Source organism: Arachis hypogaea, chromosome 13 (genome assembly GCF_003086295.3).
Source record: "Arachis hypogaea cultivar Tifrunner chromosome 13, arahy.Tifrunner.gnm2.J5K5, whole genome shotgun sequence".
Taxonomy (NCBI): Eukaryota; Viridiplantae; Streptophyta; class Magnoliopsida; order Fabales; family Fabaceae; genus Arachis; species Arachis hypogaea.
The window spans coordinates 5,048,069-5,072,637 of record NC_092048.1 but is presented as its reverse complement, the minus strand read 5'-3'; the positions used below and the strand labels follow the sequence as shown (position 1 = coordinate 5,072,637).

General features: G+C 32.2%; 3 protein-coding genes across 16 annotated transcripts; all 3 read left to right on the top strand.

Moving 5' to 3' along the window:
• Positions 1-6,028: 6,028 nt before the first annotated feature.
• On the top strand, positions 6,029-8,938 carry LOC112736677 (G2/mitotic-specific cyclin S13-7). The gene is made up of 8 exons (XM_025786233.3): positions 6,029-6,336; positions 6,686-6,809; positions 6,929-6,971; positions 7,066-7,326; positions 7,425-7,544; positions 7,757-8,167; positions 8,257-8,438; positions 8,539-8,938. The coding sequence occupies exons 1-8, from the start codon at positions 6,282-6,284 to the stop codon at positions 8,678-8,680; spliced, it is 1,338 nt and encodes a 445-aa protein (XP_025642018.1). The 5' UTR covers positions 6,029-6,281; the 3' UTR covers positions 8,681-8,938.
• A 1,875-nt stretch (positions 8,939-10,813) lies between these two features.
• Positions 10,814-20,023, top strand: LOC112736676 (stomatal closure-related actin-binding protein 1). Of its 14 annotated transcripts, none has more exons than XM_072213050.1 (13): positions 10,814-11,211; positions 11,549-11,849; positions 13,702-13,830; positions 16,364-16,456; positions 16,579-16,719; positions 17,223-17,291; positions 17,578-17,661; positions 18,051-18,231; positions 18,384-18,500; positions 18,654-18,712; positions 18,812-18,946; positions 19,059-19,208; positions 19,766-20,023. In XM_072213050.1, the coding sequence occupies exons 5-13, from the start codon at positions 16,696-16,698 to the stop codon at positions 19,808-19,810; spliced, it is 864 nt and encodes a 287-aa protein (XP_072069151.1). In that variant the 5' UTR covers positions 10,814-11,211; positions 11,549-11,849; positions 13,702-13,830; positions 16,364-16,456; positions 16,579-16,695; the 3' UTR covers positions 19,811-20,023. The 14 variants fall into 14 exon arrangements, with proteins under 14 accessions (XP_072069151.1, XP_025642012.1, XP_025642013.1 ...); XM_072213056.1 differs by having other exon boundaries at positions 10,854-11,211; positions 16,579-16,983; XM_072213051.1 differs by having other exon boundaries at positions 10,918-11,211; positions 16,576-16,719.
• Positions 20,024-22,395: 2,372 nt separating this feature from the next.
• Positions 22,396-24,483, top strand: LOC112736674 (uncharacterized). The gene is made up of 3 exons (XM_025786226.2): positions 22,396-22,614; positions 23,119-24,085; positions 24,201-24,483. Exons 2-3 carry the CDS (start codon positions 23,123-23,125, stop codon positions 24,204-24,206), a joined length of 969 nt encoding a protein of 322 aa, XP_025642011.1. The 5' UTR covers positions 22,396-22,614; positions 23,119-23,122; the 3' UTR covers positions 24,207-24,483.
• Positions 24,484-24,569: the final 86 nt, after the last annotated feature.

Below are 24,569 nucleotides of genomic sequence, written 5' to 3'. Positions count from 1 at the left end.
GCAAGCAGTAAACAAGTTACGAAATATATATGGAGAAACAGTTAAGGTTTCAGAGATATCTATCTTTCGGATTGACTTTTCTTACTAACTATTTTAATCATGCAAGATTCAATTCATGGCAAACTATATGTGACTAAACCATAATTCCTTAGACCTTTTTAGTCTCCTCTAAAATTTATCAACCGCCAATTCTTTGGTCACTTAATTCCAATTAGAGGGTGAAGCTTAATTCTAGTTCATATGCCACAAAAACCTTAATTACCCAAATATAAGAGGATTATATGTCACGTATCCCGTTAAATCCAGATAATTAGAAATTTGGGAGAAATTGTTTTCAAGATGTTGTTCAAGTAAAGAGCTTTTCCAAGTTATACAAGAACTCAATTAGAACAAGGGTCATACTTTCGTTCCACCCAAATTCATAAGATAAAGAACGAAAATAATTCTTGAATTATAAATCAGTACATGAATTAAAATAGAAAAATAATAGTATCAATCCATACAATAGACAGAGCTCCTAACCTTAACAGTGGAGGTTTAGTTGCTCATGGTTCAGAGAGAAAACTATGATTCGTAAAATTATAAATTGCGGAATGAGATAGAAGAGAAGAGCCCGAAGGGTTGATTCTTTTTCCATTTTATATCTAATCCTAATTAATGTAAATTATAATTTCAAAAACTAAATAATATATTTTCTTATTTAATTTAAAAATTAAAGTTTAATAAGAATAACAAAAGATCTTGCGTGGCTTGTGCAACGGCGTAAGGACCACTTGATGGAAGGAAAGCTTGAGCCTAACTTGGCAAAGATTGCGCCTTACTTGAGGAATGCAGTGAGGAAGGGCACCTGGTGCTCATGTTCTGCGCCTTACTTGAGTGTTAGGTGCGCCTAACTTGAAATGTGGCCTACTCCTTGTGCGTGCTTGTTGATGTGCATTGCGTCTAACTTGAGAAATCTCAAGTTAGGCGCAGCCTTGGCTGTGTGTCTTGGAAGAGAAGTATGGATTATTATGTATCGTTGAAAAGCTCTGGAAGTTAGCTTTCCAACGCCACTAAAACCACGTCGTCAATTGGACCTTTGTAGCTCGAGTTATTCAGGTTAGAGTGCAGAGAGGTCAGAGTTGACAGCATCATTCGCCTTCTTCTCTTTTTCTGCGAAAATTCTATCAAATCCAGCCGAATGCTACCTAAAATAGACAGAATTTTACACAACTCAAAGTAGCATCCATAGTGTCTAAAAGATAATTAATTCTTGATTAAACTCAACAAATTAAATACAAATTCACTAGAAAAGGATAGGAAAGATGCTCACGCTTCACAACGTCTAAGAGTGTACCACCCTTTAGTCTTTCTATGTGTTACATTAGTATACATGGGATCGTTATGCATATGCTTTATTTTTTTTTTAAATTAGGAGTGAGACTCGAATTCAAAACTATACCATATATTGAATTCAATCATGTTAATTACTTGTATATTAAAATTAAATATCAATTACTTATTATGTATAAATATATTTATTTAATATTTTTTTATTTTTTTATTGCATTACTATTAATAAATTTAATTACTTATTTATTGCAAATTTAATTATTTTGATGAATAATTATTTAATTAAAAATATGTTAGTTAACATGTATAATATACATAAATATTAGGGGTGTTCACGAGTTCGAGTAATCCGATTACAAGTCCGAATTCAAGCTGATTAAATTAGTTTCGAAACTAATGAGTAACTGAATATAATTAAATCCGATCAGATGATACCCAACTATAATTGGTTCGGATATTGATTTTGCGGGAACGGAACTCAAATTATCCGCAAACCCAATCACCATTTTATTAAATAAAAAAATATAAATTCTAATAATATATAACTTTTACAATTAACATAACTCTATTGTAATTGTGAATTTATGAGTATTTTGTTATTGTTAGAATATTATTGATTTGTTAATTGATATTATATATATTTACATAAATTTTTAAAAAAATTTATCTTTTTTTAAAAAAATATCTTATTTCATTGGATATCTGATTACCCGAATCAAACTAATATATTTTTAATTGGTTTGATTTGATTCGGTTCGAATACACATATAAAAAAATATAAAATTGAACCAATTTAAACCTGTTACGATTTAATGGAAAAAAATTTCTTGTAACTTGTAAGCACCGAGTGCTTTTCTTTCCTCTAGGATTGAGAGTCTGTAACTACAGATCGAAAAGAAAAAATGCTAATATATGTAATGCGTATCTTTGAAAAATTAACTTAAAGGAAAAAAAATTCTTTCAAATTATTTTGCATATGCATTTTTCATTAACAAAATTGATACCATGTATGTGTACTTTTGAGTACCTAAATCCTAATAACTAAAATTTAATCTTATATATAAGCTAAGATGTCATTATTAGAATATTAAGAGGTTAAGAGATTCTTAGAATTAATAGTAGTGTAGTGAGATAATCATGCAAAATAGTACATGGGTTCCTTGGGGAGTTCAACATTATTGGTCACATGATGTTTGGTCGGAAAAGTGTTTATACAAGCCACCTAGTCACTTATACAGCCACTATCACATGCAACCAAACGTGTCTTCCCCCACAAAGCAAGACACATACATAAATAAAGTCACCTAATCTTTCTCCTTTACATATGCATGCCACCCGTTCATAAACCATTACGAGGATTAATATTAATATTGGTTCCGCTACGTTACCAACAGCATATCTGCTAACTTCTGCCAACTCTTATTTATAATTATGTTTCATGGAAGTGTGTTCGTAAATGTGTCTAATAAAAATGTCTTTTTTATAGCTGTATTTAATAGAAGTGTTTTTATATATATATTTTCTAGATGTGTCTCTTTATATATGTATTTAAAATATATTAATTATTAGACACATCTACGAACACACTTCCATGAAACACAATTATAAATAAGAGTTGGCAGAAGTTGGCAGATAATATGTTGGTATCCTATACTTTTCCTATTAATATTAATACAATTGTATTATTTTGTGTGAGTATCTAAGTTATTGAAATGCATATTGAATTTTTTTAATAAGTTAGTGAAAGTGTACACTTAATCAATTTAATTTAAACTAATATTAGTTTGATCAAGAAGTAGGTAAATTCGTCTTTTTTTAAGTATTCTAAAAATCGAATTTTACACGAAAAAATGTGCTATAAAAGAGACAACTACAGATCTACGAGATAGATTACAAAAAAATTTCTTGTTTGGGGAGAGGAAGAGGGGGTTTGTGTATTTAACTATTTAGATCTATTAAGATCCCTTAATTAAGCTTTTTTTGAAAAAATAATTTAAACAATAAATGATTATATTAAAAGTAGTTTATAAATAAGTTATTTTGTGTTTGTGTTTTTAGTTTTAAAAGTATTTATTTTATAGAAATGTGATAAAAAGTAATAATATTATGAGAGAAGTCATTTTTTTTAACTTCTCTATAAGCTCCTAAATAGCTTCTTAGAAAGCCGCAATTTGATTTTGAAAATTGCACCGAATATTAATACTACTACTTTTCATAAGTTAAAAGATAAAAAAAATTACTTTTAAAACTTTTCAAATGGGTCTAAGTAATAATAGGATTATAATTTAAAATAAAAATAAAATAGAACTTAACAAGTTAACAGGCCTATCTGGGCTACGGAAAATGGGCTATATAAAAGGATTTGGGTTGACCTATAGACCCGTCATCATATTCAATTAGGCCCATCAATTGCATATTAGTGTGGTTTATTCTTGCACAGACTCAAAACAAGGTTGTCTTAACAAAAAAAAAAAAAAATGTTCTTTTTGATTAGTTAAAAAAGAGGTCTGCTACACATACAAATCTTTTTGGCTTACAACTCAACAAAACACACGCATTACACTTCCACATTCAAGACTAAATAAATGCACGTTATTCAACTACTTCCTGTTTCCAAAGCGCGCTACTCACCATGCATTATGAACGATTATTCTTCTTCTTCCTCCATGAAAACGAGTTTCTTGCCAAATTTGAAGATAATGGAACTTCAGAAATGCACCCAAACGATTACAGAAATACACCCAAAGGATTACAGAAATACACCCAAACGGTTACAGGAATTCACCCAAACGATTTTAGAAATACACCAAAAGGATTACAGAAATACACCCAAAGGATTACAAAACTACACCCAAAGGATTTAAGAAATACACCCAAAATTCGTTGAAGTACACCTTATGCATAATTCAGAATTCTTTCTCTTTCTCCTCCTCATCTTCTGCTGCTTCTTCTTTTTCAAAAACGATTTCAGATCTTGATGTCAAAAAACAATGGAAATCGAGAATAACGAAGAAAGAAAACAGAGAGAAAACATGTAAATGAAAAAGGAGAAAGAGAAGGTAAGAAACAAAAGAAAAGAAGAAGAAGAAGAGGAAGAGGAAGAAGAACGTGCAGTAAAGAGAAGAAGAAGGTGCAGTGAAAACGTGCAGTAACAGTTTGAAGCGCGTTAATATAAATGACTTGTAAAGACTTGTATAAAAAAACGCTTGTATGTGGAGAATTATTCTAAAAGAAAATTGGTAAAATATTTTATTTTTTAATTTTTGTATCAAATCAGTTTATTTTATTTTTTTAGATAATTCAGTTTTTATCTTTGTTTAATAAATATGTAATTTTTTTTAAGAATGTTCAAATTTTCATCCCAATGCTTACATGTAAAGAATAAATGAATAACCTGATTTGAAGATTGATTTTTTATAATTAATTTTTATTACGAATTAAATATGAACTTGGGTATTTCCTAAAACAATTAACTGAGAATCTTATAAATCACAAATAGAATAAATTAAAATCTTTTACATTTATTATCAAGATTGTTTATATAAATTATTTTATATTTAACAAACAATAATAGAGGGAATGGTACAATAGATAAGGGTAGGTACAGTTATTACTTACTATAATATATAGAGGAACTATATTATGAAATTAATTCAATTTTGTGGATTATTATTTATTAATAAAATACGAATCAAGAATGAATAAATTTGTTGTAGAATACAATAAAATATAAAAATAAAATAAGTGAAAAAATACATTATGAATTTATGATAACCAGAAATAGAAAGAAATATTCAATAAGAATTTCTATAATTGCATTTAATTTTAAAATTAACTACAATATTATAATAACAACATTAAACATCAAAGAGAAGTAAATAACTGAAAAATCGTATTTTAAAAAGAGTTTAATTTCATGCATTGTAGAATATTTTAGACATATATTTTTTTAGATGACCATTCGTAGTTGATATAAAAAAAATAATTATTTTTTATTGAAGTAACGTTACATAATTAAATATAAATATAAAAATATTTTACACTGATAATATATTAAAATTAAATTATTGTAAAAATATATAAAAAAATTGTATAAAGAAATACAACTTAATTTACATACACTGATAATTTAAAAAAATTTATATAACTATTATATTACTATATTATAAAAAATAATTTATTTTTAAATATTATTTAAACATATAAATTGATTAGATAACATGTAAAATATCATAATTAAACTAAAAAAAATTTAATTTTAATACGTATAAAATAAGATTATACATGTATTTAATTATATAATACAATATTAAAAAAATAATTATCTTTTATATTAGACATATAAATAATCAATTAAAATAACGAGTGTGATTTAACTACTGAGTGGATTAAAATTAAACTCCTTTATAAAATACCACTTTTATAATCTCAGCAAAAAATAAAAAAGAAAGTAAAGAGAAGTAAAGGTGGAAGGAGCGGTTAAATTCAGAGTATTGGATGAGCGTTAAGACCCAACGGCTACTCGGCTAGCAGAATAAAATTGCCACGTAAGCCAACTGAATAGAGAGTAAAGTGAACAACACAACATTAGCCGTTAGATTCACTTGAAACAATCCAACGGCGACGATTGAAAGGAAAACAAATTCGACCGTTGAATGCAAACACTATTCCTATTACAAATTAGTTCAATTCGCATGAAATGAAATCCCCAAACGTTGCATTGCATCACTTCCTTTATCATTTATTCTCACTCATTCATTCAGACTTTTTCACAAACACTTAGAAGAAGAAGAAGAACGAAAGAAAGAACGTTGTAAAGAGAGAGGGTGGCGACGGTGGAAGAAGAAGAAGGAGGAGAGAGGCGCAACGGTCGTCTCCACGTGTTTCTTTCGTCTCTCTTTTCAACCATTGGCGGCGTTTTCGCCACTTCTTTTCATCAACAAGATACCATGGCTTCTTCGATGGCTCTCCCTATCGATCAACAACAACAACAACCACCTAGTGGTATGCAAAAAACGCTTCATTCACTTAATCTTCTTTTTCTTCTTTTTCTTCTTGTTTGGATCATGTGATTTTTTCTTCCGCTTCTTGATTTGTTGTTTCTCTCACCAACTCCGGGTTTTTCATTTTAATGCTGCAAAATCTGATTTTTTTCCCTTCTGTGTTCTCGGCTGGGTTTTTGCTTGTTGAGTGTTTGAATAAATGCCCCCAAATCGTAAAGTTGTTATGCTACCTTTCACTACAAATTTGTTAACTTTGGGTTTTTTTTGTCGGTGTTTCTTTCTTGTGGATCTTTCTCTTTCTTCTTACTGTATGAATATGTGTTAATATCTTTGTTGTCTGTGTTTATTAGGTGAGAATGAGAAAAAGGTTATTGTGGCAGCAGCAGAAGGGAGGAACAATAGGCGTGCATTACAAGACATTGGTAATCTTGTGGCTAAGCAAGCAGAACAAAATGTGACAAAGCGCAACACAAGGTAATAATCCAATTTGTTCTTCAGTTTTCTTTTTTACACCATAAGGCTTCTGTTTTATGCTACACATTCAGAGTTTTCTACTTCCTTTAAGTAAAAGTTCAAATTGTTTTCTCTTGTAGAAACTTTTATGCTAATGACCAAGCTGCAGCAGAGAAGAACAAGGTGCTTATTAACTCTCTATCACTCTGTTTTTTTTTTTTTTTTATTTGGTTATTTCATGGTTGGGTTCTAAAAATTGATGTCTCTTATTGTACAGAAATCAAGCACTGAACTTGTGATTGGAGCAGCAGTGGTTCCAGCTAATGGGGTTGATGTGAGGAACTTCATTGTTGCAACAAAGTTAGAAGCAGATAAGAAGCCACCAACAGAACATGAAGTCATTGTCATCAGCTCAGATGATGAATCCGAGGAAGAAAAGAAGAAGAAGCCACAAGCTGCTAAAGGAAGAAAGATAAGGGAAAGGGTAACCAGGAAAAATGCTAAGGCTTTCAGTTCAGTCCTCTCGGCTAGAAGCAAGGTGATGAACAACTTTTTTTTTTTCTTCTTTTTTTCTACCTTCTGTTTTGCATCAATGTCATTGTGGTTTCTAATAAATAAAAAATTAGTTAATCTCAGGCTGCTGGACTCACTTATATGCCAAAGGAAGTGGTGAACATTGATGCAACTGACATGGACAATGAATTGGCAGCAGTGGAGTACATTGATGACATATACAAGTTCTACAAACTCACTGAAGTACTCCACTTGTTTTGCTTTTGCTCTTTCCCTAATTGCATTCCTTTATAAAACTATGCACCTTTTTGCCTAATGCATATATATGACTTTGCTCTGTCTTTAATTCCTCTAATTTTGTCCTGTTAAATTCATGTGTTTTTGCTTTCCGTAAATGTCATTCCTATGTATTTTTGTTAACCTAATAATGTATATGTGTGACTTTGATGACACAGGATGATGGTCGTGTGCATGATTATATGGGTTCACAGCCTGATATAAACGCCAAGATGAGATCAATCCTTGTGGACTGGTTGATAGAAGTGCATAGAAAATTTGAACTAATGCCAGAAACTCTCTATCTGACCCTCAACATTGTTGATCGGTTTCTGTCCATGAGGGTTGTTCCAAGAAGGGAGCTTCAGCTGGTTGGCATAAGTTCAATGCTGATTGCTTGCAAATATGAAGAAATCTGGGCTCCAGAGGTGAATGACTTTGTTGTCATATCAGACAATGCCTATATTAGAGAACAAGTTTTGGTCATGGAGAAAACAATCCTGGGAAAGCTTGAATGGTACCTAACGGTTCCCACACCCTATGTGTTCCTTGGTCGGTATATCAAGGCCTCCACTCCCTCTGATGATGAGGTATACATATATCTTTGTAGCTTAATTATTGTAAACTTTGTAAAAATGCCCTTAAATGTATTTGTTTTGAATTTTTTGTTTCAATGTAGATGGAGAATATGGTGTTCTTCCTTGCTGAACTTAGCATGTTGCACTATCCTACTATTATCTCCTATAGTCCTTCTGTGATTGCTGCTTCTGCTGTGTATGCTGCAAGATGTACCCTTAAAAGGGTTCCTTCTTGGACTGAAACTCTTGAACACTACACAGGCTACTCTGAGGAAAACATAAGGTAACATAACATTTTATTTGACAATTCAGTTAATTACAATTCCATCATCAAATTGCTATATGGACAATACTGTAGCTTAATTTTTCTTCTAATGGTGTAGAAATTGTGCCAAACAAATGGTAAACTTTCATGTTGCTGCTCCAGAAAGCAAGCTTAGAGCAGTTTACAAGAAATTCAGCAGCATGGATCGCAGTGCTGTTGCTCTTCTTACCCCGGCAAAGAACTTGCTAGCACAATCTTGAACAGCTAGTGTCAAGAACTGTGAATTTTCTTTTAATGTTTTTTGGATGATTGTATTTACCCAGCTTATGAGTCTTTTAATGTCTTTTGTTCAGGGAGATCATTGTTGTTATGATCTTTAGGAAGATATTATCTGGGAAGTTTGAGTTTGCTAGATATGATTCTTATTATGTAAAGCAGAATTTGGATGATATGGTGTGTGTTTTGGATATGAAAAATTGTGTGTAGCTAATGGAATTAGTATTTTCTTTTTTCTTTAACACCTAATTTTGGTGGTTGAGTGAGTTAAGAATATATCTTTCTTTTTTGATATTCCTCTTTTTTTCAGAAGAATTTTACACCATACCTTATTTTTCATATATATATATATATATATATATATATATATATATATATATATATATAAAACCAAGTGTCAGGCCTAATGAGGCAGTTATCTCAATCAATCAACCTCATCCGAATCTTAAAAAAATAGTTCGAATAATTAATGTCCATTTTATGAGATCAAGCGGCACATGTCACTTGATTTGTTTCAAGCAATTTAAATGAAAACACTAGAAACAACCTGTAAATTAAACGAGATATTTGTTATGCCTATTTAACAATAATAATGATAACAAAAACTAGAGCAAAAAATATTAATTTGGTACTTAAAATATTAAGATTTAATTTAATTAGTCTACAAATTACTTGGTTTTTTTTAATGTTTTTCAATGTTGACTAATCTTTCAAAATTCAATTTATTTATTTTTATAATTAACAAAGAATCCCATGACCATACGTATGAGGAGTTCAATCCAAATACTGTTAACCAGCTAATTGATGGTGATTTGTATTAAAACAAATTTAATTTGGAGTATTTTTCCTTATCCTTGACCCAACAATAGATAATTTAGAATATCTTAACTTTTCTTCCCCCTTTATTCACAAGTCCAAGTCAAAATAGCTACCATATAAAGCAAGCAATCTCATCCAGAAATTATTACTCATCACGGATTATATTAAATTATTATTAATAGAAAAGGCAGATATTAACATAAATTGCCACTCTTTAATTTTCCTCCAACAAAAAAAAAAAATGCCAAAAGGAAGAAAGGTGAGGCTGAAGTAAACACCAAACAGCTCAGCCTTAGGAATGTGACCTATGCAAGTATTTTAAGTTTAAAGCATAAGCATGACAAATCAGTTGGAATAGTATTAACAATAACAACAATGATAATAACAAGAGGAAAATTATTGAATTTGTGTAGTTATTTTTCCTAGTATATGTATATTAGTTTAATACACACATTGTTAATTGTTGAATATAAAACATAAAATTAGTTGAGATATAAATTTCTAAATTTTTATACCATATCTAACAATAAAGAGGATAAACATTTAGATGAATCATGCATTAGGGTGACATTAGTGAAAATCTTATTCTTGATATGTCACTTTAAGAATAAAATGAAAATAGGATTTTGCATTTATAGCATATATTTTTTAAAGAAAAACTTTAATAGTTTAATTGTAATTAACCTACATATAAATAAAAAACTTAATAAGTGCTATAGCAAAATCCGATTTTTTTTATTTGTATATCTTGCCTCAATTATTTATATATTTTATACACCTAATTTACTAATTAAGAGGTCGAAAATTCGGGAGTTTATTCCCATTTTAAAATAAAAAATATTTTATAAATAGTCATTTGTCTTTAAGTGAATAATCAATTATAAAAGAATAAATTATCATCTTATTAATGGATATTTTAATATAGACGAATGTTAATACTTTAAGATGAAAATAAAGATGTACAGCTTTTAAAAAATTAACTTATTACATTAAAGAAAAAAATAAAAAATAAAATCTTTTAAAGAGCTATTCACCTAAAAACGTCTAAAATATTTTTTTTTTTAAAGATGTTTGATTTTCAATCTTTTAAACTTTAGTTTTGAAATTTTAAATTTAAATAATTATATAAAATATAATAAATAATTTTTAAACAATTAATATAAAATATAATAAATAAAAAAACAAAATTTTTGTTTAATTAATAATAAGAAGCGGAATGTTTAAAGATTTTTAAGGATGAAAGTGCAGCTAATAATAAATAATCCACAAATATATAAAGCTAAGTACATGAAAGAAGCAAGCAAGGAGTTAAATTGAAGTGTGTTTGGTCACAAAATCAGCCAACACAAGAACACAACACAACAAACATTGAAGGGATCTCAAAGACAAACACCAAAACCTTGATACTAAATTCCCAAAACTAGGGGATGGGTCCCACCTAAACCTTCCATGGGCGGCACAACATTTTTGCATTCTCTCTCTCTTTTCTTTCTCATTTTTTATTTTTTTTTCCTTCTTTTCAAAAAAAGCAAAGCTACCCTCTTTTCTCTCTATGCCTTATTCTCTCTCTCTCTCTCTCTCTCTCTCTCAACCTCTTGTTTTGTTTGATACCCAACTTGGAGCAAGCCCCTTCTGCCAACTGATCTTGCAAGAAGAATCACAAGCTAGCTTCCCCATTTTCATCTTCTCATGATTTGTAAGTGAAAGTTTTCTTTTTTTTCTTTTTTTTTTTGGGTCAGTTTTTCTGCTAATTGCTTCAACTCAAACTAGAAGAAAAGTAGTTAAAGAAGGAGGATTAGGGTTTAGACTTTAGTTCCTTTTTCAAAAGAGTTTACTTTGACTTCAATTGACCTTAAACCTTAGAGGGTAGTTTTATCATATGTTTCTCTAGTTATTATATAGTCTGGTATGTGTTTGTGTTGTTGTTTTTGTATTTTGGTTTTCATATGTATGTGAAAAACAATGAATTTCTTCCATTAAACTATGGTTTACTCAGTAATTTTAGCTAAAGTTTGTGTTTTTGTGATTGGCAGTTGGAACTGATTGCAAAAAATGACAAGGGTGACTCGAGATTTTGGTGATACAATGCAGAAAGAGGCAGTGCCTGCAGTGTCCTCTGATGTGGTGTTTACTTCAAGTAGGTTCCCTAACTACAGAATTGGAGCCAACAATCAGATTATGGAGACGAAGGAAGACCCGAAAGTACTGTCTATGAAGGAGGTTGTTGCGCGTGAGACTGCCCAGCTGTTGGAACAGCAAAACCGTCTATCGGTTCGCGACCTTGCCAGTAAGTTTGAGAGGGGTTTAGCTGCTGCTGCTAAGTTGTCCGAAGAGGTTACTCTTCTTTCTCTTAAGCTCAATTTGTTAAACGTTGTTTATCCATAGGAATATACTCATGTTTTCTTCGTTTTTTTTTGTTCAATTTCATATGGTTTGTATTCTTTTAAGTTTTCAACTAATCAGTAACCACTGATCTGTTAGGATTTGGTTGAATTAGTCCTACATTGCTTAGGATAGCAAATGGAGTGGGTGGCCTAGGCTATAAATATGAGGCTAAGTTCTTCATTTGTTTTTGCACCAGTCAGAAACACTTTAAGCTTGTATCTGATTTTTCTTTTCCTCTGTACTCTTTGATTAGAGAGTGTTGTGAGGTGTAGTTAGATATTTGCTTTGAAAGAGTGTGGGTGTACTGGGGTGCCGGTGAGAGAAAGAAGTCTATGTGTTGTAACAATTTTCACATAGTGATATTCTCTGGTTGTCATTTGACAACGGCCGTGGTTTTTTCTCCGGTAATTGGAGTTTCCACGTTAAATTCTTGTGTTGTGATTGTGTCTATTTTATTTCTCTGTCAAAGGTGTTTTCTCAAGGGGGAATTGTGTCTTATTCCCAACAAGTGGTATCAGAGCTTCGGTTCGGTGGGATTTATTCTTAGTATGCTCTGTGGTTGCAGCCTAGTCTAATCTCTTTGGTTGCTGTTGTTGTTGCTGGAAGGCAGTGTGACTCTGTGAGAGTGCAGTTTGGAAAAGGTTCTGGCTAAGGAAAGACTTGGTATTTAAGTGTGTCCATTGTGACCCACCTCTCTTTCCTGGGGACCCTTCCTAGTGCACGGTCTACAGTTGAGTTATAATATTCCAGTATACGGTTGCAACAATGTCTGGATATTCAAGTGCTGTGAAGCTTGAAATAGAGAAATTTGATGGAAGAATCAATTTTGGCTTGTGGCAAGTACAAGTCAAGGATGTGTTGATACAATCAGGTTTGCACAAGGCGTTGAAGGAGAAGATCTCTGGTTGCTCTCTCTATGAGAGAAGATGATGTTCTCTAGAAGACAAGAAGTATCCTCATGGTATTACCGCACTGCCATGGATAAGGATGAGTTGTGGCAATCGGGTCCACAATTGCACACGGGCATTGGTTGGCGTTGAGATGCAAGGTGTGTGGCGGAGTTAGGTCGATGGCTGAAGAACTTCCAGGAAAAGCCAATTTGGAAGTTGCACCATGAATTTTCAGCAAGGTTTCGATCTGTACCAAGGCGAAATTCTTGGAGTGGTCTAATTCCAAGTGAGTATACTTTCATGGTGGAGTATGATAGTTCTCTGAACTATGATTGTCGGTATAGACAATGGCAGCAAAGAATTGTCGGTGTTGACAATGGAAGCTGAAGATGTGTGACTATTTCAATCAAGGTGGAGATTGTTAGGATTTGGTTGAATTAGTCCTACATTGCTTAGGATAGCAAATGGAGTGGGTGGCCTAGGCTATAAATATGAGGCTAAGTTCTTCATTTGTTTTTGCACCAGTCAGAAACACTTTAAGCTTGTATCTGATTTTTCTTTTCCTCTGTACTCTTTGATTAGAGAGTGTTGTGAGGTGTAGTTAGATATTTGCTTTGAAAGAGTGTGGGTGTACTGGGGTGCCGGTGAGAGAAAGAAGTCTATGTGTTGTAACAATTTTCACATAGTGATATTCTCTGGTTGTCATTTGACAACGGCCGTGGTTTTTTCTCCGGTAATTGGAGTTTCCACGTTAAATTCTTGTGTTGTGATTGTGTCTATTTTATTTCTCTGTCAAAGGTGTTTTCTCAAGGGGGAATTGTGTCTTATTCCCAACATGATCATAGTTTGCTTTCTGATAAAGTTCGTCTGCTTTATTTTAGCTGAATTTTTTGTTGGCTGGTGAAATTCAGGCTAGACTTAGAGAAGCAGCATCATTGGAAAAACATGTTCTTTTGAAGAAGCTTAGAGATGCACTTGAATCCTTAAAAGGGCGTGTGGCAGGCAGAAACAAGGATGATGTAGAGGAAGCTATTGCTATGGTTAGTTATCGTTTTTATTTATTTATTTATTTTTGAGTAAAGGGAAAGACAAATACTTCATTTTCATTTCTATATAATAAATGAATGCTCATATTTGCTCATATTTTCATTGGGAATTTAGAGTGTTGTTTATCCTCTAATAGAAATATGTTGCTCAACATCCCCAATGAAAAAGTTTCATTTTTTAAAAAACAGAATATTTTAGGAAATTTTGCATTAACTGTAAAATTATCCCGGGAGAGAGTTTGACAACACAACATAGGGTGTTCGTCATGGATTTTCGCGTTGAGCAAAAGTTGAGGAAAAAACATCATACGAAGAACCCAAGGACGAGGTGGTGGTGGATGAAAGGTGAGGAACAAAGAAGCTTCCTAAGACGGGTAGGAGAAGAGGCAAAGTGGGATGGGAATGGAAGCGCGAAAGAGATGTGGAGGAAGATGGCAGAAGTTATTAGAAGAATAGCAAAAGAAAGTTTTGGTGAATCTAAAGGAATAGGACCAAGAGACAAAGAGTCCTGGTGGTGGAATGCGAGTATACAAGAAAAGATAAAGATAAAAAGGGAATGCTTTAAAGAGTGGTCTTTATGCCGTAATGCAGATAACTGGGAAAAATATAAGGCGGCTAAGAAAGAGACAAAAGTGGCTGTAAGTGAAGCAAGAACAAGAGCATATGAGGGTCTCTACCAGTCTTTGGGCACGAAAGAAGGAGAAAAAGGTATATATAGAATTGCAAAGAGTCGGGAAAGAAGAACGAGAGATTTGGATCAGGTTAAGTGCATAAAGGATAAGGATGGAGAGGTGTTGGCTCAAGAGGAGAAGATTAATGAAAGGTGGAAGAGTTACTTCTACGAGTTATTTAATGAGGGACAGAAGACTCCTCCGAGCCTTGGTCGATTATGCACAAAGGAAGAAGATCAAAACTTTGACTATTATCGAAGGATTCGAGACTTCGAAGTAAAAGAGGCTCTAAAGCAGATGAAAAATGGCAGGACAGTAGGACCTGATAATATCCCGATTGAGGTTTGGAAGGGTCTTGGAGAAAAAGGCATCAACTGGTTAACCAAGCTTTTTAATGAGATTTTAAGGTCAAAGAAGATGCCTGATGAGTGGAGAAAGAGCACATTGGTACCTATTTACAAGAATAAGGGGGATATACAAAGTTGCGAAAACTATAGAGGGATTAAGCTTATGAGTCATACTATGAAGTTATGGGAAAGGGTGATAGAACGGAGGTTGAGAAAAGAGACACAAGTAATAGAGAACCAATTTGGATTTATGCCAGGAAGATCTACCACTGAAGCGATATACCTATTAAGAAGGATGATGGAGAGGTATCGTAATAATAAAAGGGATCTACATATGGTGTTTATTGATTTGGAAAAAGCGTATGATAGGGTACCAAGGGAGGTCTTATGGAAGGTTTTAGAAAAGAGGAGAGTAAGGATCGCATATATTCGGGCAATTAAAGACATGTATGATGGGGCCACAACTAGTGTGAAGACTCAAGGTGGTGTGACAGAAGAATTCCCTATTGGTATAGGATTACACCAGGGATCATCCTTAAGTCCATACCTTTTCACATTAGTCTTGGAAGTACTCACAGAGCACATCCAAGAGCCTGTGCCATGGTGCATGCTTTTTGCTGATGATATCGTCCTTGTGGGGGAGTCAAGGGAAGACCTAAATAAGAAGTTGGAGTTATGGAGAGAAGCTCTAAAAGTGTATGGTCTGCGCATAAACCGTAGCAAGACGGAATATATGGAATGTAAGTTCAGTCTGAGAAGGGAAAACCCCAATATAGAGGTAAAGATTGGAGAAAACACCCTACGAAAAGTTAAAAGTTTTAAGTATCTTGGATGCATTATACAGGATAATGGAGAGATTGAACAGGATGTAAATCATAGGATCCAAGCAGGTTGGTCAAAATGGCAGAGTGCATCTGGTTTTATATGCGACAAAAAAGTACCTTTAAGTAAATTCTATCGCACTGCTATAAGACCGGCTATGCTGTATGGTACGGAGTGTTGGGCGACTAAAGGGGAGCACGAACATAAGCTGAGTGTGGCAGAGATGAAGATGTTGAGATGGATGAGTGGTCATACGCGATTGGATAAAATAAGGAATGAAGATATAAGGGAGAGAGTTGGAGTAGCACCCATTGTGAAAAAGATGGTTGAATCGCGTCTCAGGTGGTTTGGACATGTGAGAAGAAGACCGATAGAACATCTAGTCAGGAGGGTGGATGAGATGGAAGATGGACAAAGGGCGAAAAACAGAGGAAGACCTAAGAAGACCATCCATGAGGTGGTCAAACGAGACTTACATGTAAACGGTCTCTCTGTAGACATGATACATGACAGAGCACAATGGCGCCGTTTGATTCATGTAGCCGACCCACTTAGTGGGACAAGGCTTTGTTGTTGTTGTTGTTGTTTTAAAAAACAGAATATTCATTTGGTGACATTTTATTCACTCGTTTGCTATTGTTCAAGAGATTAGAGCAGCAACAGTAACTTATTCTTTGCATTCTTCAGGTTGAAGCTCTGGCAATTCAGTTAACTTAGAGGGAAGGGGAACTATTACTAGAGAAGGCAGAGGTGAAGAAGCTGGCAAATTTCCTTAAGCAGGTGACGTCAACTACTTAACTTCTTCGACCTATTTAAGAAATTTTATTAGAAATAGAAGAAAGTAGGAATAGAATCGATTTCACTTCCAAAGTCCAATGTTGAGACTTCCAATTCATTAGTAGGCTTCTGAAGATGCTAAGAGACTTGTTGACGAGGAAAGAGCTTTTGCTCGTACTGAAATTGAGAATGCTAGAGCAGCAGTTCAGAGAGTTGAAGAGGCACTTCAAGAACATGAGAGAATGTCTCACGCTTCAGGGAACCAGGTTTGTGATATTTTCTAGTCATTTATCAAGCTTTAATATTGTTGAATTTAGATTTATTTTTTCTCCTAACGTGACGTTACACATCAGACTCGATAACACTTATTTTCTTGTTCATATATTTTCATGAAAATTTGGTACATGTTTAAATATGTGTACTTGTACGGAGGCATGTCACATGAATATTTTCGGCTACTGATCTTTGAAAAGGCAATGACAAACGGAAGACCGGAAATTTTTCTTAAGAAATAATCTTTTTGCTTAAAGGTTTCTTGCATTTTCCTCTTCCATCTTTCTATTATTTGTCGTTTTCTTGTGATGGCTTGAACATAACGTCTTGCTTTGTGCTTGGTTAGTTATTGTTATTAGTTGCATGATGCCCCTGGTGCTAGTGTTAGCCATTGATCTTCTATCATAGTTATTTCCCCTTGAAAGTTAAATGCTAGTGCATCTCTTTACAAGTTTACGAGTATACTCAGCGGTTGTTGTGTTTATGTGAACTTTAGGACATCGAACAATTAATGAAGGAGGTTCAAGAGGCTCGTAGAATCAAAATGCTACATCAACCAAGCAAGGTATACATTAAATACTGAAAATGTTTTGTACTTGCATGTGGTTTTTATAGTGTAATAAATAATAATGTTTCTAAACTTTAATCTATAATGGGATTAGGATAAGAAAATTGATTTGTCCCAATGTGCTCCACACCATAATATATTTTAAATATGGCATCAATTTCTGTCTTTGTCTTTGGTGACTTATAAGAAGAGATAGTATATTCCACTATCGACTATTAGCGATATGTTATGACCATTATTCTACAAAATATTAAGAGTTTGAATTAGTTGAATATACTTGTAGGTCATGGATATGGAACATGAACTTCGAGCATTGAGGGCTCAACTTTCGGAGAAGACTAGACATTATCTTCGACTTCAAAAGGAGGTACGCCTTCCTCTTATGCCATGTTGAAGATGTGATATTGTAGTGCGCATAGCTGGTTCCATGCAGTATGTTGGCAGTTGGTGGTAGTGCTAGTTTATGCAGTATGTTATATTGAATCGAGTAAATCTTCCATATTTCTTCGTCAAGTTGAGACTATGATCTTGAGATGTATTTTGGGGATGTTCAAAAAAGGTCTAAAATGTGATGGATACCGGTGTAGTTAGTTTCATAGATAAGTATTTGAGTATGGGATTCAACATTGGGCTTATTCTTTTGGTTGAAGTGGATGACAAGTTTCTTTCATTGAATTAGGGGAATATATGATTGATTGTCTTCTACCATAAGCTTCTTTCACGGTATCACCAAATAACCTCAATTATGCTTTTCAGCTGGCAAGGACAAAGAAAGGTGGGGAAAGTGTTCCACAATTTTATGAACTAGAAGGCACTGAGACATTAGGTTCTTATTTGGAAATTCAGCCTTGCTCCGATATTGTTCCTGAAGTTTCAAAATGTTCAATCCAATGGTATCGTGTGTCATCCGATGGCACCAAAAAAGAACTTATTTCAGGTACATGACTTGCTTTTTTATGGCTGTTAGTTAATCTTATTAAGTTAGCCAGTCTTAATTGTTGATTGTGTTTTTTTTCTGTAATTTTGATTATTAATATCATTACTTACTTGCTTATCATATCGTATATATTTCAAATTTCTCTTCATCAGGAGCAACTAAATCGATTTATGCCCCCGAACCTTTTGATGTTGGACGCATATTGCAAGTTGACATTATTTCCGATGGCCAGCACATCACACTATCAACCACCGGTCCAATAGATCCAGGTTGGTTTCAATTCTGGATCGTCGTTTCTAGTATAATATTTTTGCTTCTATGGAGTTTATAATTATAAATTTGCTTTCTTTATCAGTTTCAACAAGTGGATATTTCTGTGCACAATCGAATTGAGTTTAAATTGCTTTTGTATTCTTCTGCAGCTGCTGGTTTGGGAACCTATGTAGAGGCGCTTGTGCGAAAACATGATACTGAATTTAATGTATGGTGTTATGATCCTTTCAATTATTTTTCTTTTTTTAAATCAATTTCCTTTTCTCGTGAAATCGTTTACATAATTACGTATTTCATGCTTCCGCAGGTGGTCGTAACTCAGATTAATGGTTCACATCATCCAACCGAATCAATTCATGTACTTCATGTTGGAAAGATGAGGATTAAGCTATGCAAAGGAAAGACAACAATTGCTAAAGAATATTATTCAAGTTCAATGCAGGTATTTTGAATAGCCGATGCTGCTGACAAAGAATGACAAGATTTATATTTTCCAACTTCTACTAAAAATTGGAATTCGGTCAAACAACTTGCTTTGATCTTGTTTTGTGTAGCTTTGTGGAGTTCGAGGTGGTGGCAATGCCGTGGCCCAGGCGCTGTTTTGGCAGCCAAAGCAAGGGTACTCTTTCGTATTAGCTTTCGAATCCGAGAGAGAAAGAAATGCAGCTATCATGCTTGCAAGGAGGTTTGCATTTGACTGTAATGTAAGTTCTTCTTAACAAGTTATTGCTTAATGCTGAAACTTAAGGATGCTATTATAGTGTTGCATTTACCATATCCTTAAAATAGAAAACTATGTGGAAGGTCTTAAATAACAATAGAGACTGATTTCAATATTTGATGATTAAAATTTGTTGAGGATTGAAGTGTTGGACTAAAAATTTCTTGGGACTGATTTTGAATTTTCAATCACGTCCTTCCTTACATTGGGAAATTGTTTTTGATCAAGTTGTTACATTTGATCTTACAAAATCAGATAATGATCTATTGAATTATATGAAAGTTTTTTTTTTTCTGGGTGTGTGTGTAATATTAGGTTATCCTAAGGGCTAGATTACTCACAAGTTTTATTTGATTTAAAGAGCTCATTAAAATTCTTTAAATTATAAGAACCAAATTAAAAATTTGAGTCACAAACTATATGATGCAGTATAATTAAACAACTTATATTTATATAATTAATGCTAGAGAATTGTCATATTTTCACATTAATTCTGATCTTGCTCACTATTCCTAACTTGGCAAATGGTTAAAATGGCAGATCATGCTTGCTGGACCAGATGACAGAGCTCCCTTAGGGACATGATGATGATGATGATGATGATGATGATTTCTCATTTTCCAAAATGTAATTATATGAAATTTTCTACATTGTATAATAAAAATAAATAATAGTATTAGTGTGTGTAATAGTAAAAATGTGCCTTGTTAAGTTGTTATTGTGGTTAATGGATACAATGATTCATACCTTACCTTATGGTCTGAATCCCCTTTTATATAAAAATTTTGTTTCACAAAACACCAAGGCAATTGTTTTTTGTTTGTTGCCTTTGTGAGTTAAAGAGTTTACAAAAGCATAGATTTGTATTTGAATAATTTGAGTTAGAGACAAAATTTACTTTGAGAATTCTATTTGCATTTATTTGATGAATAATGTTCTACAACCAAGTGTTTTTGTTGATTAAGTCCAACTAAGTTGGTTTAACATAACAAAAATTAATTATGATTAATATTATTTTAAATTTTATTATTTAATTTGACTAAATTTAATTTATAAAAAAACTTAGATGTGTAGTATTATTCTTATTTGATTGCAACATTAAGGCATGTGCATGTTACCTACTCTCTTATGCAATATTTTAGTACAACATTTATTTAACTCATAAAAGAATCCAATGTAGGGTTTTTATTTATCTCATTCTTTATTTTTTTTAATTTCTTTTATGCGTTGGTGGTATCGACCAATTATATTGGTACAAATAACTTTATTCATGATTTTAGAGTTAAATTTTAATTTGCTAAAATATTCTTTTTACCCTCAATTTAATAAAGAGAAAATTTCACTCCCCTCTCCTACGAGATGCTAAAATGACACTTCCCTTCCTTCTATTTTATAAATGTACATTTTTCTCCTTTCTAACTTTTAAAACCTTCCTCTTTAATGTATTTTAAACTTTTTGTTTTAACTAATGTTAATTTTATCCATTTTAAAAAAAAAATAAATTATTTTTAAAAAAATACCCATTAACAAAAATTTTATTTTTTATCATTAAATTTTGCTTACCAAAATACCCTTTAATAAATTATTCTTTTATTGATTAAATTGTATTTTTAAAAAAAATTTAATAATTATATTATTTTTTTTCTAAAATACCTTTCAATAATTTTTTAATTATTAAATTATAATTTTAACAAAATTTTTGTTAACAATTTTTTTTATATTTTACTATTAACTTTTTCGATATCTATATATATAATTTTAACATTAAATAAAAAATTTTAGTAAGATTATTTTTCAATATCAATATATATTAATTGTTATACATATTAAGTGGTAAGATTTTTTTATTTAATGTTAAAATAATATATATTGATATAAAAAAATTAATAATAAAATATAAAAATAATTGTTAACAAAAATTTTGGTAAAATTACAATTTAATAATTAAAAAATTATTGAAGGGTAGGTATCTTAAAAAAAAATAATTTAATTATTAATTTTTTTAAAAGTATTTTGATAAAAATACAATTTAATCAATAAAAAAAATTATTAAATGATATTTTGGTAAACAAAATTTAATGATTAAAAATAAAATTTTTGCTAATGGGTATTTTTTTTTTAAAAAATGGATAAACTTAATCTTAGTTAACACAAAAAATTTAAAATGAATTAAAGAGGAGGTTTTTTAAAAGTCAGAAGGGAGAAGAATGTACATTTATAAAATAGAGGAGAGGAGAGTGTCATTTTAACATCTCGCAGGGGAGGGGAGTGAAATTTTCTCTTTAATAAATTATAAATGTGTATGTCCAATTTGAATTCACTCTAAGGTACATTCTTTCTGTTTTTCCTTTCCAAAAATATTAACACAACGGCAAAATTGAAACATTCCTAAATATTGTGTGTAAACAACGGCAAAATTGTAACATTTCTAAATATAGCGAGTAAGCTTCAAACAATATCCAAAACATTGAGGATAGACAATATAATTTTCTAAAAAATATATCTATAAGAAATAATTTTTTTTTTTAAAATTTAGAGTAAATATTCAAATAGATTCTTAAAAAATTTCATATCTAATAATTTGCTTTTCAATAAATTTTTATTTTTTAAAAGTCTTTGAAAAGTATTTTCACTAAATAATTTGGTCTTTCTATTATTTTAAAAGGAGATGAATATAATAATATTTTTTAAAATCTATTTTATATATATAAATGCTACACTTACAAATTTTTTTGTGAATTAAGTTAAACAATAAAGTTTGAGTAAGTGAAAATGATAAAAATTATTTTTATTAATATTAGATCAACTTGTTTAGATTTAATTAATAAAAAAAAATTTTCGTGTAATATTATTCATATTAATTTAATTGAAAACTACGTAAGAATCAATGATTGGAATAATTAAAAACATAGATTAATAAAAATTTGTTAAAGGTAAAAGTGTCCAATCTAAACTTCCACTAAATTTAGGTTTTTAATCAAAATCTTGTAATGAATGAATTAATGATTGAAATAGTAAATATGAAATTTAAGTTTAACCCAAAAAAATAACATAGAGTCTGGTTGGTTTTCTCTTCCTTAGACAAAGCAAGCCACGTGGCCATTCCGCGTGGGGCCCACAATTCAAGGAATGGTCGGTGGATTTAATCATCGGCGTGACCCTGAAAGACTATACAGATTAAGACTTCAATCAAATCAACGGCTCTGCATTTTTCACATTTTCGACGTCACATCTCTGACCGTTCAATCCTCTGATGCACTCTTCGAAGCTTTGATTTTTTCTTTCCTACAAAATCTTCATCTTTTCTCCATCTTACTCATTCACTTCTCACTTCACACTGATAATCTCTCTCTCTATCTCTGTTTATCACTTCACTGATTTCATTTCAGGTACTTCTTTAACTACTCTTCTGTTTATTCTATGATCTCAGCTCAATAGTTCATACTTTAATTTTAGAATTTTTTTTCTTTAATTTAATTTATTTTGGTGTTGCTGCCTTGTGATCTGGTTAGTTGACTTGCATTTACCTTGTGATCCTGTGGATTAAAAATCCTAGTTTGATTACTCGGAAGTTCATGAACTATGAAGACATCACATGATGATTTTTACTCTTCTTTTGTTTTTAGTACACTGCTACCCTGATCTGGGATAATAAGTATTTGCAGCATTGTTTGGGGATCAGTGATCTGAAGTTTGGATTTTTGACTACTATGAATGTGATCTAGATTGTTGTAGTGTTTGATTTTGGTAAATGATTAATCACTTGGTTAAGTTCTGAAATGTTGTTTGCATTTGATTATGATCTATTGCAATTGGATTTATTTTGATTTTGAATTTGATCTGCTGCAATTGGATCTTGGCCAAGGCTAATTGGTTTACCGTTTTCTGCTTAGAAACATGTCGACGTCTGACAAGCCGGAAGTAGTGGAAAGGGGTACTAAGGATGAGAAGCACAAAGATGATGATAAAGAGGAGGGTGAGAAGGGTGGATTTATTGAGAAGGTGAAGGATTTCATTCATGACATTGGTGAGAAGATTGAGGGGGCTATAGGGTTTGGGAAGCCAAGTGCAGATGTTAAAGCAATCCACATTCCCAAGATCAATCTTCACCAGGCAGACCTTGTTGTTGATGTGCTTGTAAAGAATCCTAATCCGGTGCCGATCCCTCTGATTGACATAAACTACTTGGTTGAGAGTGATGGAAGGAAGCTAGTTTCTGGATTGATACCGGATGCTGGCACAATTCATGCGCATGGAGAGGAGACTGTCAAGGTTCCGGTTACTTTGATTTATGATGACATTAAGCAAACATATGATGATATTCAACCGGGGAGCATCATTCCTTATAGGTTGAAGGTTGATCTCATTGTTGATGTTCCGATCTTGGGGAGGCTGACTCTACCTCTGGAGAAGACTGGAGAAATCCCCATACCTTACAAGCCAGATATTGATCTTGAGAAGATCCATTTTGATAAGTTCTCTTTTGAAGAGACAATTGCAACTCTTCATTTGAAATTGGAAAACAAGAATGATTTCGACCTTGGCCTCAATACGCTTGATTATGAGGTTTGGCTTGGTGATGTCAGCATTGGAGCTGCTGAACTCTCCAAGTCTGCGAAAATCGAGAAAAGTGGTATTAGTTACATTGATATTCCAGTTACCTTTAGGCCCAAGGATTTCGGCTCTGCATTGTGGGATATGATCAGAGGAAAAGGTACAGGTTACACCATGAAAGGGAAAATTAATGTTGACACTCCCTTTGGAAAAATGGACTTGCCCATCAGCAAAGAAGGCGGTACTACCCGTCTCAAGAAGAAGAAGGAAGATCGCGATTATGATGATGATGACGATGACGACGAGGTCTGTTAACTTCTCTTGGCTTTTTCCTTTGTCCTACGTTTTTTAGTTTTTGCATGTATGTGTTGGTGATTTGCTTGTTTGATAACTCTTTTTCCCCCCTTTTTAATTATTGCAGGAGTGAAGTAGAAATTGTGGCAAGTTAATAGAAGATGTTGTTTTATTTGCAGCATATTTCTATTACAATGTCAATAAGAAGGGACTTAGAGGCATTACTTTTGATTTCTGTTGGTTAATGATGTATCTTGAGAGATCAAGTTGATATTTTGAAATAGTGATGTATCTTAAGATATCAAGTTGATAGTTGAATTATGTACTCTTGTCTTGTTGTGGATATGTGCTCCTTTCTCTTCAAACCAATGATCTTGTTTTATGTACTGATTGATGATATGCTTTGCAAATCTTTGTTTTTCTCTTTGCTTTTCAAATTAATCAACAGATGAAATGAATTCAGATTAAAGAAACCACTTGCAGGTTCTGAAACTAG

Coding starts and splice junctions, on each gene's coding strand:
- LOC112736674 (XM_025786226.2), top strand. CDS start 23,123: ATGTCGACGTCTGACAAGCCGGAAGTAGTGGAAAGGGGTACTAAGGAT.
- LOC112736677 (XM_025786233.3), top strand. CDS start 6,282: ATGGCTTCTTCGATGGCTCTCCCTATCGATCAACAACAACAACAACCA. Junction 6,337..6,685: donor ACAACAACAACCACCTAGTG/GTATGCAAAAAA, acceptor TGTGTTTATTAG/GTGAGAATGAGAAAAAGGTT. Junction 8,439..8,538: donor TACTCTGAGGAAAACATAAG/GTAACATAACAT, acceptor CTAATGGTGTAG/AAATTGTGCCAAACAAATGG.
- LOC112736676 (XM_025786227.3), top strand. CDS start 11,568: ATGACAAGGGTGACTCGAGATTTTGGTGATACAATGCAGAAAGAGGCA. Junction 17,662..18,050: donor ATCTTCGACTTCAAAAGGAG/GTACGCCTTCCT, acceptor TATGCTTTTCAG/CTGGCAAGGACAAAGAAAGG. Junction 18,713..18,811: donor AACATGATACTGAATTTAAT/GTATGGTGTTAT, acceptor ATGCTTCCGCAG/GTGGTCGTAACTCAGATTAA.